Raw genomic sequence first — 16,130 nt, 5'->3', positions numbered from 1 at the left:
CTGTTTTATGTTAATGTTACGCCCTCCTTCACACGCTCGCTGTTTGAAACATATTTTAACACTGTTTTATGTTAATGTTACGCCCTCCTTCACACGCTCGCTGTTTGAAACATGTTTTAACACTGTTTTATGTTAATGTTACGCCCTCCTTCACACGCTCGCTGTTTGAAACATGTTTTAACACTGTTTTATGTTTATGTTGCGCCCTCCTTGACACGCTCGCTGTTTCAAACATATTTTAACACTGTTTTATGTTTATGTTGCACCCTCCTTGACACGCTCGCTGTTTGAAACATGTTTTAACTGTTTTATGTTTATGTTGCGCCCTCCTTCACACGCTCGCTGTTTGAAACATGTTTTAACACTGTTTTATGTTAATGTTACGCCCTCCTTCACACGCTCGCTGTTTGAAACATGTTTTAACACTGTTTTATGTTAATGTTACGCCCTCCTTCACACGCTCGCTGTTTGAAACATGTTTTAACACTGTTTTATGTTAATGTTACGCCCTCCTTCACACGCTCGCTGTTTGAAACATGTTTTAACACTGTTTTATGTTAATGTTACGCCCTCCTTCACACGCTCGCTGTTTGAAACATATTTTAACACTGTTTTATGTTAATGTTACGCCCTCCTTCACACGCTCGCTTTTTGAAACATATTTTAACACTGTTTTATGTTAATGTTACGCCCTCCTTCACACGCTCGCTGTTTCAAACATATTTTAACACTGTTTTATGTTAATGTTACGCCCTCCTTCACACGCTCGCTGTTTGAAACATGTTTTAACACTGTTTTATGTTAATGTTACGCCCTCCTTCACACGCTCGCTGTTTCAACATATTTTAACACTGTTTTATGTTAATGTTACGCCCTCCTTCACACGCTCGCTGTTTGAAACATGTTTTAACACTGTTTTATGTTAATGTTACGCCCTCCTTCACACGCTCGCTGTTTGAAACATGTTTAACACTGTTTTATGTTAATGTTACGCCCTCCTTCACACGCTCGCTTTTTGAAACATATTTTAACACTGTTTTATGTTAATGTTACGCCCTCCTTCACACGCTCGCTGTTTGAAACATATTTTAACACTGTTTTATGTTAATGTTACGCCCTCCTTCACACGCTCGCTGTTTCAAACATATTTTAACACTGTTTTATGTTAATGTTACGCCCTCCTTCACACGCTCGCTGTTTGAAACATGTTTTAACACTGTTTTATGTTAATGTTACGCCCTCCTTCACACGCTCGCTGTTTGAAACATATTTTAACACTGTTTTATGTTAATGTTACGCCCTCCTTCACACGCTCGCTGTTTCAAACATATTTTAACACTGTTTTATGTTAATGTTACGCCCTCCTTCACACGCTCGCTGTTTGAAACATATTTTAACACTGTTTTATGTTAATGTTACGCCCTCCTTCACACGCTCGCTGTTTCAAACATATTTTAACACTGTTTTATGTTAATGTTACGCCCTCCTTCACACGCTCGCTGTTTGAAACATGTTTTAACACTGTTTTATGTTAATGTTACGCCCTCCTTCACATGCTCGCTGTTTCAAACATATTTTAACACTGTTTTATGTTAATGTTACGCCCTCCTTCACACGCTCGCTGTTTGAAACATGTTTTAACACTGTTTTATGTTAATGTTACGCCCTCCTTCACACGCTCGCTGTTTGAAACATGTTTTAACACTGTTTTATGTTAATGTTACGCCCTCCTTCACACGCTCGCTGTTTGAAACATGTTTTAACACTGTTTTATGTTAATGTTACGCCCTCCTTCACACGCTCGCTGTTTGAAACATGTTTTAACTGTTTTATGTTTATGTTGCGCCCTCCTTCACACGCTCGCTGTTTGAAACATGTTTTAACTGTTTTATGTTTATGTTGCGCCCTCCTTCACACGCTCGCTGTTTGAAACATGTTTTAACACTGTTTTATGTTAATGTTACGCCCTCCTTCACACGCTCGCTGTTTCAAACATATTTTAACACTGTTTTATGTTTATGTTGCGCCCTCCTTGACACGCTCGCTGTTTGAAACATGTTTTAACACTGTTTTATGTTAATGTTACGCCCTCCTTCACACGCTCGCTGTTTCAAACATATTTTAACACTGTTTTATGTTTATGTTGCGCCCTCCTTCACACGCTCGCTGTTTGAAACATGTTTTAACACTGTTTTATGTTAATGTTACGCCCTCCTTCACACGCTCGCTGTTTCAAACATATTTTAACACTGTTTTATGTTTATGTTGCGCCCTCCTTCACACGCTCGCTGTTTGAAACATGTTTTAACACTGTTTTATGTTAATGTTACGCCCTCCTTCACACGCTCGCTGTTTCAAACATATTTTAACACTGTTTTATGTTAATGTTACGCCCTCCTTCACACGCTCGCTGTTTCAAACATATTTTAACACTGTTTTATGTTAATGTTACGCCCTCCTTCACACGCTCGCTGTTTGAAACATGTTTTAACACTGTTTTATGTTAATGTTACGCCCTCCTTCACACGCTCGCTGTTTCAAACATATTTTAACACTGTTTTATGTTAATGTTACGCCCTCCTTCACACGCTCGCTGTTTGAAACATGTTTTAACACTGTTTTATGTTAATGTTACGCCCCTCCTTCACACGCTCGCTGTTTGAAACATGTTTTAACACTGTTTTATGTTAATGTTACGCCCTCCTTCACACGCTCGCTTTTTGAAACATATTTTAACCACTGTTTTATGTTAATGTTACGCCCTCCTTCACACGCTCGCTGTTTGAAACATATTTTAACACTGTTTTATGTTAATGTTACGCCCTCCTTCACACGCTCGCTGTTTCAAACATATTTTAACACTGTTTATGTTAAGTGTTACGCCCTCCTTCACACGCTCGCTGTTTGAAACATGTTTTAACACTGTTTTATGTTAATGTTACGCCCTCCTTCACACGCTCGCTGTTTCAAACATATTTTAACACTGTTTTATGTTAATGTTACGCCCTCCTTCACACGCTCGCTGTTTGAAACATGTTTTAACACTGTTTTATGTTAATGTTACGCCCTCCTTCACACGCTCGCTGTTTGAAACATGTTTTAAACACTGTTTTATGTTAATGTTACGCCCTCCTTCACACGCTCGCTGTTTGAAACATGTTTTAACACTGTTTTATGTTAATGTTATGCCCTCCTTCACACGCTCGCTGTTTGAAACATGTTTTAACTGTTTTATGTTTATGTTGCGCCCTCCTTCACACGCTCGCTGTTTGAAACATGTTTTAACTGTTTTATGTTTATGTTGCGCCCTCCTTCACACGCTCGCTGTTTGAAACATGTTTTAACACTGTTTTATGTTAATGTTACGCCCTCCTTCACACGCTCGCTGTTTCAAACATATTTTAACACTGTTTTATGTTTATGTTGCGCCCTCCTTGACACGCTCGCTGTTTGAAACATGTTTTAACACTGTTTTATGTTAATGTTACGCCCTCCTTCACACGCTCGCTGTTTCAAACATATTTTAACACTGTTTTATGTTTATGTTGCGCCCTCCTTCACACGCTCGCTGTTTGAAACATGTTTTAACACTGTTTTATGTTAATGTTACGCCCTCCTTCACACGCTCGCTGTTTCAAACATATTTTAACACTGTTTTATGTTTATGTTGCGCCCTCCTTCACACGCTCGCTGTTTGAAACATGTTTTAACACTGTTTTATGTTAATGTTACGCCCTCCTTCACACGCTCGCTGTTTCAAACATATTTTAACACTGTTTTATGTTTATGTTGCGCCCTCCTTCACACGCTCGCTGTTTGAAACATGTTTTAACACTGTTTTATGTTAATGTTACGCCCTCCTTCACACGCTCGCTGTTTGAAACATGTTTTAACACTGTTTTATGTTAATGTTACGCCCTCCTTCACACGCTCGCTGTTTGAAACATGTTTTAACACTGTTTTATGTTAATGTTACGCCCTCCTTCACACGCTCGCTGTTTGAAACATGTTTTAACACTGTTTTATGTTAATGTTACGCCCTCCTTCACACGCTCGCTGTTTGAAACATGTTTTAACACTGTTTTATGTTAATGTTACGCCCTCCTTCACACGCTCGCTGTTTGAAACATGTTTTAACTGTTTTATGTTTATGTTGCGCCCTCCTTCACATGCTCGCTGTTTGAAACATGTTTTAACACTGTTTTATGTTAATGTTACGCCCTCCTTCACACGCTCGCTGTTTCAAACATATTTTAACACTGTTTTATGTTTATGTTGCGCCCTCCTTGACACGCTCGCTGTTTGAAACATGTTTTAACACTGTTTTATGTTTATGTTGCGCCCTCCCTCACACGCTTGCTGTTTGAAACATGTTTTAACACTTATTTTATGTTTATGCTGTGGCCTCCCTTCACACGCTTGAAGTTTGAAACAAATAATTAAATCAGAATGTTGGCACATCCAGTCAAGATATTAATTGTTATGCAGTCATGTCTCTGTGGGCAAAAACAAAAAAAGCATCCTGTGAAAATAAATGTATTTTCTGTTTGTTATTATCCACAGAAATAAAATGTCTTTCAGTGTTTAGGTAGAGAGACTTTCTTTCGTGCTTGCTTGACCTCCTCTTTGGGAATTTGTCCTTTGTGTCTCACAGATATGTCCACATAGTGCAATTACAATGACACACAATCATGAAAATCGACAGGTGCAGCTGCAAATTTCACAAAATAGCTTCCCCTGAAACATGCGTTCTGTGATGATGTCACTGTCTGTTTAGTGACCACATGGCACAGGGATCAAAGGACATCCTGTAAGTGTTCCATCTGGCTCTTGGAGCACTGAATCAAGTCACATTAGATGGTGTGAAATATCAGGATACTTTCCACCAGGTTGCTATTGTGTAACACGAAAACTCTGCAGCTTCTTGATTAAAACTAGTCTTTGGTTTGTCTTCTTAAAATTACTCTCATTCAAACTTTGAGACTTATGAATGATTGTTTACAGATATTTAAGATGGGGTACCATTTTGGCCATGTTCACCTTCAGTTCCTGCATGTGACACCGTTCCTGCAGTACAGTGAAAAGGCTACACCTCAAAAGCAGCAATGATGCCGGCAAGCAGCCATGAGGTGCCCCAGGGTTTAAAATCAGGTTGTCTCAGTAAAGCCCCTTCATGCAAACTCTGAGGGTTAAAAAAGTAATCCAATAAATAAGGCCTCCAGTATTTTGAAAGGTTATTCTAAAAGAATGTCCATTTGCATTGTATTAAATTCAGAGCTGAAATCAGTAAAAAGAATATGAGTGTGATTTTGATCATTGTAGGAGTTTAGTCGTTAAGTCCATTCTAGTCACATCCTCTGTCCACATGTGCCATATGATTGCAAATAGGAGTTTCTCCCAATTTTGCGTGCAGTGTGCGTGCTCAGGTCAGTGCACCAAGAAATAAAATATGGGACATAATTTATCAAATTGTGCAAATAAATGATTTCCTGTGCACACACAGGAGCATTTGGGCTGCTCCTTATTTTTCTCTCGGCCTCCATCTGCTTCTATCACAGACGGGACAGCGGAGTGTGTGCTTCCTCATTTCATGCACATATGCAGCACACAAGGAAACGCATAAACTGTATCGTTAGTGCAGAGGAATGACCCATTCGTACCGTGGGCACGAGGACTGTGTATGGAACAGGACAGGATGTGGTCCTGTCCGCTTTGAGTGGGTTTACTGAGGGTTGTGTGAATGCAGTTGTAACGCTGAGTGCACATTTTAGTGGAGACCTCACTAAAAGTAATCACATTACACTCAAACTTACTCTGATTACAGCTGGGATAATTTACAGAAGACATTTGATGACATTTTACATGTGTGTGTTTGTTTCCTCAGTCCGTGATAAAAAAGATCTTCCCTTGGACCCGGTGGATCAGAAAGACCAGGATGGCTCCTTTGATTACCAGTAAGTATAACAGTCAGTGTGGGTGACGTGTGTGTGTGTGAGAGAGAGCGTGTGCTGGAAGCCAAGACTCTTAAGTCACCAGTTGATTTACGCTCCTATCCTCATATATATATATATATATATATATATATATATATATATATATAGTCACAAACTTTGGGACTGAAAGAATAAGGTCTTAATAAGGCAGAAATTAGATTCCTCCATCAGGTATCTCAACTAACACTCCTGGACAGGATGAGAAGGCCGACTATGCAGGAGGGACTTCAAGTAGAGCCCTCTGCTACTTTGCATCAAAAGGAACCTAATAGGTGGTTCGGGCATCTGGTGTGGATGCCCCCTGGTGGTCCCCCCAGGCTGCTAGGGAGGTCTTCCAGGCACATCCAAATAAGAGGAGGCCTTGGAGAAGACCCGGGACATGCTGGAGGGATTACATTTTCTATCTGGACTGGGAATGCCTCAGGATCCCTCAGAAAGTGTTGGAGGACTTGGCCAAGGATAGGGAAGTGTGGGAAGAGTTGCTTGCTCCCATGTGGGAAACAGAAAATGAATGAATGAATAAATCACTTATGGACATAATATTAAAGCGCTTTAAGAGCCTTTGACAAACTCACAACAAGAACCAGCATGAAACTTTACAGTTTACAGAATAAGTCCACAATTATTTAGTGTTTGATATCCTAGAATTCTTTGCACTCCTGTGACGTCACTGTGCTGCCATCTTTATGTTGATAAAATCTCTCCTAATGAAATGTGAAAATACCGTGGGTGTGTTTTTATTGTATATTGTAGGAGGGACACTGACTGCATCCTGTCTTGTAGCACCAGGTGGAGGTCGAGCTGGTTGTTGTTGTTGTTGTTGTTGTTGAGGTCAAAAGCTGCTGTTCAGGTCACACAGATGTCTTTGCAGGTTCTGACACCAATGAGAGGACACATCTGTTTGTAGTTACTGACTGTGTACTCATTAATTCCAGGAATGAAAGAACATATGTGGATGAAGTTTTACACTGATGGCAGTAAAGCTTTGTAGTTGCAGTTCCTCTGTTCTGTGGACACAGGCCACACAGTCAGAGCTGTGTCTACATTTACACTCATTCCTAAGTCTAAGGACAAGCTGGTAAATGGACTACATTTATATAGTGCTTTTCCATCTGCATCAGATGGTCAAAGCGCTTTACAATAATGCCTCACATTCACCCCGATGTCAAGCTGCTGCCATACAAGGCGCTCACTACACACCGGGAGCAATAGGGAATTAAAGACCTTACCCAAGGGCCCTTCGTGATTTTCCGGTCAAGCTGGGATTTGAACCAAGGATCCTTTGGTCGGAAGCCCAATACTTAACCACCAGACAATCACCTCCCTCGTAAATTCCACCAGGTTGACAAGAAGTGTTGTGTGTGGGGTTAAAGTTGATCAGTGAGGACTCTGTTTCCTGTGTGTGGGTTAAGGTTGATTAGTGAGGACTCTGTTTCCTGTGTGTAGGGGTTAAGGTTGATTAGTGAGGACTCTGTTCCTGTGTGTGGGGTAAGGTTGATTAGTGAGTACTCTGTTTCCTGGTGTGTGGGGTTAAGGTTGATTAGTGAGGACTCTGTTTCCTGTGTGTAGGGTTAGGTTGATTAGTGAGGACTCTGTTTCCTGTGTGTGGGGGTTAAGGGTTGATCAGTGAGGACTCTGTTTCCTGTGTGTGGGGTTAAGGTTGATTAGTGAGGACTCTTGTTTCCTGTGTGTGGGGTTAAGGTTGATCAGTGAGGACTCTGTTTCCTGTGTGTGGGGTGAAGGTTGATCAGTGAGGACTCTGTTTCCTGTGTGTGGGGTTAAGGTTGATTAGTGAGGACTCTGTTTCCTGTGTGTGGGGTTAAGGTTGATCAGTGAGGACTCTGTTTCCTGTGTGTGGGGTTAAGGTTGATTAGTGAGGACTCTGTTTCCTGTGTGTGGGGTTAAGGTTGATCAGTGAGGACTCTGTTTCCTGTGTGTGGGGTTAAGGTTGATCAGTGAGGACTCTGTTTCCTGTGTGTGGGGTTAAGGTTGATCAGTGAGGACTCTGTTTCCTGTGTGTGGGGTTAAGGTTGATCAGTGAGGACTCTGTTTCCTGTGTGTGGGGTTAAGGTTGATCAGTGAGGACTCTGTTTCCTGTGTTTGGGGTTAAAGTTGATCAGTGAGGACTCTGTTTCCTGTGTGTGGGGTTAAGGTTGATTAGTGAGGACTCTGTTTCCTGTGTGTGGGGTTAAAGTTGATCAGTGAGGACTCTGTTTCCTGTGTGTGGGGTTAAGGTTGATAGTGAGGACTCTGTTTTCCTGTGTTGGGGTTAAAGGTTGATTAGTGAGGACTCTGTTTCCTGTGTGTGGGGTTAAGGTGATTAGTGAGGACTCTGTTTCCTGTGTGTGGGGTTAAGGTTGATTAGTGAGGACTCTGTTTCCTGGTGTAGGGTTAAGGTTGAATTAGTGAGGACTCTGTTTCCTGTGTGTAGGGTTAAGGTTGATTAGTGAGGACTCTGTTTCCTGTGTGTAGGGTTAAGGTTGATTAGTGAGGACTCTGTTTTCCTGTGTGTGGGGTTAAGGTTGATCCAGTGAGGACTCTGTTTCCTGTGTTGGGGGTTAAGGTTGATTAGTGAGGACTCTGTTCCTGTGTGTGGGGTTAAGGTTGATCAGTGAGGACTCTGTTTCCTGTGTGTGGGGTTAAGGTTGATTAGTGAGGACTCTGTTTCCTGTGTGTGGGGTTAAGGTTGATTAGTGAGGACTCTGTTTCCTGTGTGTGGGGTTAAGGTTGATTAGTGAGGACTCTGTTTCCTGTGTGTAGGGTTAAGGTTGATTAGTGAGGACTCTGTTTCCTGTGTGTAGGGTTAAGGTTGATTAGTGAGGACTCTGTTTCCTGTGTGTGGGGTTAAGGTTGATTAGTGAGGACTCTGTTTCCTGTGTGTAGGGTTAAGGTTGATTAGTGAGGACTCTGTTTCCTGTGTGTGGGGTTAAGGTTGATTAGTGAGGACTCTGTTTCCTGTGTGTGGGGTTAAGGTTGATTAGTGAGGACTCTGTTTCCTGTGTGTGGGGTTAAGGTTGATTAGTGAGGACTCTGTTTCCTGTGTGTGGGGTTAAGTTTGATTAGTGAGGACTCTGTTTCCTGTGTGTGGGGTTAAGGTTGATTAGTGAGGACTCTGTTTCCTGTGTGTGGGGTTAAAGTTGATTAGTGAGGACTCTGTTTCCTGTGTGTGGGGTTAAGGTTGATTAGTGAGGACTCTGTTTCCTGTGTGGGGTTAAGGTTGATTAGTGAGGACTCTGTTTCCTGTGTGTGGGGTTAAGGTTGATTAGTGAGGACTCTGTTCCTGTGTGTGGGTTAAGGTTGATTAGTGAGGACTCTGTTCCTGTGTGTGGGGTTAAGGTTGATTAGTGAGGACTCTGTTCCTGTGTGTGGGGTTAAAGTTGATAGTGAGGACTCTGTTTCCTGTGTGTAGGGGTTAAGGTTGATTAGTGAGGACTCTGTTTCCTGTGTGTGGGTTAAGGTTGATTAGTGAGGACTCTGTTTCCTGTGTGTGGGGTTAAGGTGATTAGTGAGGACTCTGTTTCCTGTGTGTGGGGTTAAGGTGATTAGTAGGAGGACTCTGTTTCCTGTGTGTGGGGTTAGGTTGATTCGTGAGGACTCGTTTCCTGTGTGTGGGGTTAAGGTTGATTAGTGAGGACTCTGTTTCCTGTGTGTGGGGTTAAGGTTGGATTAGTGAGGACTCTGTTTCCTGTGTGTGGGGTTAAGGTTGATTAGTGAGGACTCTGTTTCCTGTGTGTGGGTTAAGGTTGATTAGTGAGGACTCTGTTTTCCTGTGTGTGGGGTTAAGGTGATTAATGAGGACCTCTGTTTCCTGTGTGTGGGGTTAAGGTTGATTAGTGAGGACTCTGTTTCCTCGTGTGTGGGGTTAAGGTTGAATTAATGAGGACTCTGTTTCCTGTGTGTGGGGTTAAGGTTGATTAGTGAGGACTCTGTTTCCTGTGTGTGGGGTTAAGGTTGATTAGTGAGGACTCTGTTTCCTGTGTGTGGGGTTAAGGTTGATTAGTGAGGACTCTGTTTCCTTGTGTGTGGGGTTAAGGTTGATTATGAGGACTCTGTTTCCTGTGTGTGGGGTTAAGGTTGATTAGTGAGGACTCTGTTTCCTGTGTGTGGGGTTAAGGTTGATTAGTGAGGACTCTGGGTTTGCCGGTGGGGGTGTGGGGTTAAGTTGATTAGTGGAGGGGACTGTGATGTCCAAACAGACAAACTCTGACCACCTGAAATGACAGGAAGCAGATAAAGTCATGTTTCTCTGTAACGCTGCAGGAGAATGTCACAGAAACTCTGACGTTCATTTCAGCTGGATGACAGATTGTTGTGTGTTTTGCACCATATTTTATCTAAGTGAGAATATTTTAATGAGTATTTTATGGAGGTCAGAAAGAGATGCGCTGTCCTAAAGTCTGAGCGAGACTCCAAACACCAACCCAGATCACGCGTGACCAGCCTTCAGAGTGAATGGCATGCTGGGAGTTTGCTGTTGTGCTTGATGAACACTTTGTGTTACTATGGTGATGTGTTGGTAAGCAGTTTGTTTTGCTCCTTTCAGGTCCTGCTGAACTCTGTGTGTGTGTGTGTGTGTGTGTGTGTGTGTGTGTGTGTGTGTGTGTGTGTGTCCACGTGCACTAAAGCCCTGACCCTGTGTCTGACCCGTGTCCGTGTGACTGGTTGTGGTTCAGTCTTTTTGTTCTGCTTTGATTTGGGAGAAGCTGAACTCTAACCTCACTCACGATGATGTCATCAGCACCCTGGGAATAAACGGAATTCTAATGCCCGCTCTTTTTCCTCATTGATTAATGGCCCCACAGATCCATGCCCTTTTCAGAGCCACCTCATGTTGTGTGTTTTGTGCTAAAGTGTTTAATTCAGCTGGTATTTTCTGGAAGTGATGACGTCATGCTGAACCTTTTTTTTTGTTTGCGTGTTAATGACATGCTTGTGTGTTTGCTGTGGTTAACTCGAGTTCCGTCTTGCTCGCCTTAAATCCACTCAAAGTGTTTGTATTTGTGTGTATGCCTCACTTGCTGCTGTGCGTCCTCTGTCTTCCCGTCCACTTCCTGTTCATGTCTCCTCCCTCTCTCTCACCCACGCTGAAATGGCTCATCTGTTCGTGACAGGAACCAAAACCAGATCAGGTACTTTGGACTGGGCACAGTTTCTCTCTTGGCCTGTGCATGTTGCTGGATGGGGGCGGGGCAGGGTGGGCGGCGGAGTGCCCGTTGTCTATGAAATGAACCAATCAGAACCTGTGTTTGGATTGGTTTGGTGTGCTGCTGAAATTATGTATTAAAAAGAAAAAACAGTTTCAAAGAAACTCTCTGACCTGATGAAAAGTGTTTTTAACAAATGTACGTGTATATAGAGTTGTTAATTGTTGTTGTGATGAGCATTGTGTTATTTTAACAATGTGTCAGCATTTATCTTCACAAACTCCACAGTGTTCCCACTCTCTGCTTCTAAAAGTGAGCAGCTGAATGGCTGTACATTGTTGGAAGTTCCTGATGGAGTCTCAGCCATGTCCATCAGTGTTGTTCTTGAGTTTCGACTGAATTGTTTTGCAGCTGTTTCCTGAAGCAGCTGATGGCTGAGCTGTCCGTGGTGCTGATCGCTCACTCATACACTCAGCATCCACTTCGCAGAACAAACAGAAGACTGACGAACGGCAGCTTTAGTTTCACTCAAAGACTGAAATTTTTAAGAACAGTGATCCAAATGTGTGTGTAATGTTCGGCTGCTGTTTTTGTGCTCGAAATGGCCACCAACATTTTAGGGTCACGGCGCTACTGTAACATGAAGACATTTTAATTTTAAACGTTATTCTATGCAGATGCTGTTAAGGTTAGGTGCCAGGCATAGAGTCAGTTAACACCCAAAAATGCAGGACAGCAAGAACACAAAAGGTAAATTTCCAAAAATGCAGAGGTTTAACCCCTTAAGCCCTCAAGCCTATTTCACCAAAATCACATACCCACACATTATGATTTATTTCTCAGCTTGTACAAGGTCAAATATGCAAAAGTTTGGATCAGCTAAAAGACAGGTCCTAGGGGATGTTGTGGATGCAAAAAAAATTGAAAGTAAATAATACTTGGTAGGAGTAAATGAGGGTTTTCCGATTTATGTCTTTATTTGCTTGGCATTTCAGCTGTGGTTAGTTGATATGTGATTGAAGTGGATACTTTTGTAGATGAGACTTCGCTTGACATTTTGATGTATAATAAGTGTATGTTGGTGTCAGCATTGGTGAGTTATAAGTGTTCAAATGTTCCAAAACAGGGCAAGTCCCCAAATTTGGGGACTCCAGGGTTTAAGAGATTAATTTACAATTGGTGAATGAATAACACACTGACAGGTGTAGGGAGAAGTCCAACAAAAAAACACAAACAAATCACAAAGCAAAGAGGAGTGCACCATCAAAGACCAAATACTCACAACTGAACTTGGGACGACCCATGAGAGAGGAGACATGGAGCATAAGACAAACAATGGACCCAGGTGAGACTTAAATACCAATTACACAAAGACACCAGGTGGAAACAATCAAGGGAGAGGAGAACATGTGATGACTCTAAACTAACACAAGAGGGCAGCAGACAACAGAACATAAACAGGTGACATAAGGCTAAGAAGGAAAAGGACCCAAAGTGACACAGATAACTGAGGTAACAGATGCAGCAGAGTCGACACCAAACAGAAGCACTTTGGAAAGAAATGAATAGATGATCAAAGCTAGAAGAATGACAACAGAACCTGACACAAAGGAGAAGAGCTGGAATGAACAGAAATACAACGAGCGCGGGACGGCGATGGACTAATGGGGGAACCTTCATGCACACGCACATACTGGGACTGGGATCAGAGTGACACAAGAACATACACTCACACACACAACAGACAGGAGACACACGTGAAACATGCAGGTAAGGAGGACAGACAAAGGAACAACAGACCCACGACTCACACCGGACACAGACACACCAACGCACACACGAGGCAGAAGGAACAGAGACGCACAAACTGAAACGGCACAGAACTGATAACAACAACAAAAAAAACAGATCAGATGATCCCACAACAGATGCACAAATAAAAATATGTTATCTTACATGTTGAATGAAAATGTCCAATATGACCAAATGTTTGGGTAAGTTGTATAAAATGACCCTAAACAGGCTGCACACAGGTTTGGACATACGTTTCTATTCAGTGGTACGGCACATATCAAGATTCCTTCCTTCCTTCCATTTACACTAGTTTACATTTTTAAATCATTCATGTTCATTATTCATATCCACCACTTACATTAACTTTTATACCAGAAATAACTAATGCTGAGTGATTTGTTTTAAATGTTAAATCACACTAATGTGCAGTCACTTAGTCAAACACAGACAGACGGACGGACGCTCTGACAAAAGCAACTGTTGTTCCATGCTGCACAGGTTTGCTCTTACAACCCAGTTCCACTGAAGTTGGGACGTTGTGTAAAATGTAAATAAAAACAGAATACGATTTTCAAATCCTCTTCAACTTCTGTTCAATTGAATACACCACAAAGACAAGATATTTAATGTAGAAATAGGTGCTGAAAAATTTATTAAGGTGCTGAAAACATACAAAAGGGACTAATGTTTCAATGTGAACATCACTCACCCTGATGAGTGGTGGTTGGCTCTCACTGCGGTATTGTATCACTTCCTGTTCCAGAGCACAGCGGTGTTTTTCTGTATCTGTTAGCTGTTTAATCTGCGCAGTTAGATTGATCTAGTTATCTAGATTACGATTTGTTTCCCAGTGTAATCTTTACGTGCCTTAACTAAAGCACTCCTTCTGCTGAATCACCTCTAAATTATTCACACATTATTCACTTTGCGTGTTTTTAGGAATCCGCTAGCTTAGCGTAGCTACTAGCTCTTAGCCGATTTAGCATGGCGGCTTCTCCTGTCTCTCCTGCACTTTTCTGCGCTGGGTGTGAAATGTTTAGTTATTCCTCTGCCTCCTTTAGCAGTAATGGTACTTGTAATAAGTGTAGCTTATTCGTAGCTTTGGAGGCCAGGCTGGGCGAATTGGAGACTCGGCTCCGCACCGTGGAAAATTCTACAGCTAGCCAGGCCCCTTTAGTCGGTGCGGACCAAGGTAGCTTAGCCGCCGTTAGTTCCCCCCTGGCAGATCCCGAGCAGCCGGGAAAGCAGGCTGACTGGGTGACTGTGAGGAGGAAGCGTAGCCCTAAACAGAAGCCCCGTGTACACCGCCAACCCGTTCACATTTCTAACCGTTTTTCCCCACTCGACGACACACCCGCCGAGGATCAAACTCTGGTTATTGGCGACTCTGTTTTGAGAAATGTGAAGTTAGCGACACCAGCAACCATAGTCAATTGTCTTCCGGGGGCCAGAGCAGGCGACATTGAAGGAATTTGAAACTGCTGGCTAAGGCTAAGCGTAAATTGGTAAGATTGTAATTCACGTCGGCAGTAATGACACCCGGTTACGCCAATCGTGACGGGTCACTAAAATGAACATTAAATCGGTGTGTAACTTTGCAAAAACAATGTCGGACTCTGTAGTTTTCTCTGGGCCCCTCCCCAATCGGACCGGGAGTGACATGTTTAGCCGCATGTTCTCCTTGAATTGCTGGCTGTCTGAGTGGTGTCCAAAAAATGAGGTGGGCTTCATAGATATTGGCAAAGCTTCTGGGGAAAACCTGGTCTTGTTAGGAGAGACGGCATCCATCCCACTTTGGATGGAGCAGCTCTCATTTCTAGAAATCTGGCCAATTTTCTTAAATCCTCCAAACCGTGACTATCCAGGGTTGGGACCAGGAAGCAGAGTTGTAGTCTTAGACACCTCTCTGCAGCTTCTCTCCCCCTGCCATCCCCTCATTACCCCATCCCCGTAGAGACGGTGTCTGCTCCCAGACCACCAATAACCAGCAAAAATCTATTTAAGCATAAAAATTCAAAAAGAAAAAATAATATAGCACCTTCAACTGCACCACAGACTAAAACAGTTAAATGTGGTCTATTAAACATTAGGTCTCTCTCTTCTAAGTCCCTGTTGGTAAATGATATAATAATTGATCAACATATTGATTTATTCTGCCTTACAGAAACCTGGTTACAGCAGGATGAATATGTTAGTTTAAATGAGTCAACACCCCTGAGTCACACTAACTGTCAGAATGCTCGTAGCATGGGCCGTGGCAGAGGATTAGCAGCAATCTTCCATTCCAGCTTATTAATTAATCAAAAACCCAGACAGAGCTTTAATTCATTTGAAAGCTTGTCTCTTAGTCTTGTCCATCCAAATTGGAAGTCCCAAAAACCAGTTTTATTTGTTATTATCTATCGTCCACCTGGTCGTTACTGTGAGTTTCTCTGTGAATTTTCAGACCTTTTGTCTGACTTAGTGCTTAGCTCAGATAAGATAATTATAGTGGGCGATTTTAACATCCACACAGATGCTGAGAATGACAGCCTCAACACTGCATTTAATCTATTATTAGACTCTATTGGCTTTGCTCAAAAAGTAAATGAGTCCACCCACCACTTTAATCATATCTTAGATCTTGTTCTGACTTATGGTATGGAAATAGAAGACTTAACAGTATTCCCTGAAAACTCCCTTCTGTCTGATCATTTCTTAATAACATTTACATTTACTCTGATGGACTACCCAGTAGTGGGGAATAAGTTTCATTACACTAGAAGTCTTTCAGAAAGCGCTGTAACTAGGTTTAAGGATATGATTCCTTCTTTATGTTCTCTAATGCCATATACCAACACAGTGCAGAGTAGCTACCTAAACTCTGTAAGGGAGATAGAGTATCTCGTCAACATCCTCATTGAAGACAACTTTGGATGCTGTAGCTCCTCTGAAAAAGAGAGCTTTAAATCAGAAGTGTCTGACTCCGTGGTATAACTCACAAACTCGTAGCTTAAAGCAGATAACCCGTAAGTTGGAGAGGAAATGGCATCTCACTAATTTAGAAGATCTTCACTTACCCTGGAAAAAGAGTCTGTTGCTCTATAAAAAAGCCCTCCGTAAAGCTAGGACATCTTACTACTCATCACTAATTGAAGAAAATAAGAACAACCCCAGGTTTCTTTTCAGCACTGTAGCCAGGCTGACAAGAGTCAGAGCT

General features: G+C 42.2%; 1 protein-coding gene across 1 annotated transcript in view; it reads left to right on the top strand.

The window, feature by feature from the left end:
* Positions 1–11,165, top strand: part of LOC117505737 (neurofascin-like) — a 62,672-nt gene extending 51,507 nt beyond the window's left edge. The window contains exons 6-7 of the mRNA XM_034165288.1: positions 5,885–5,954; positions 10,537–11,165. Coding sequence (XP_034021179.1) covers positions 5,885–5,954; positions 10,537–10,546 — 80 coding nt within the window. The 3' untranslated portion in view covers positions 10,547–11,165. The remainder of the gene's footprint in view (positions 1–5,884; positions 5,955–10,536) is intronic.
* Positions 11,166–16,130: the final 4,965 nt, after the last annotated feature.

This window comes from Thalassophryne amazonica, unplaced genomic scaffold (assembly GCF_902500255.1).
Source record: "Thalassophryne amazonica unplaced genomic scaffold, fThaAma1.1, whole genome shotgun sequence".
Taxonomy (NCBI): Eukaryota; Metazoa; Chordata; class Actinopteri; order Batrachoidiformes; family Batrachoididae; genus Thalassophryne; species Thalassophryne amazonica.
The sequence above is the reverse complement of the archived record's forward strand: the minus strand, read 5'-3'. Positions and strand labels throughout refer to the sequence as shown.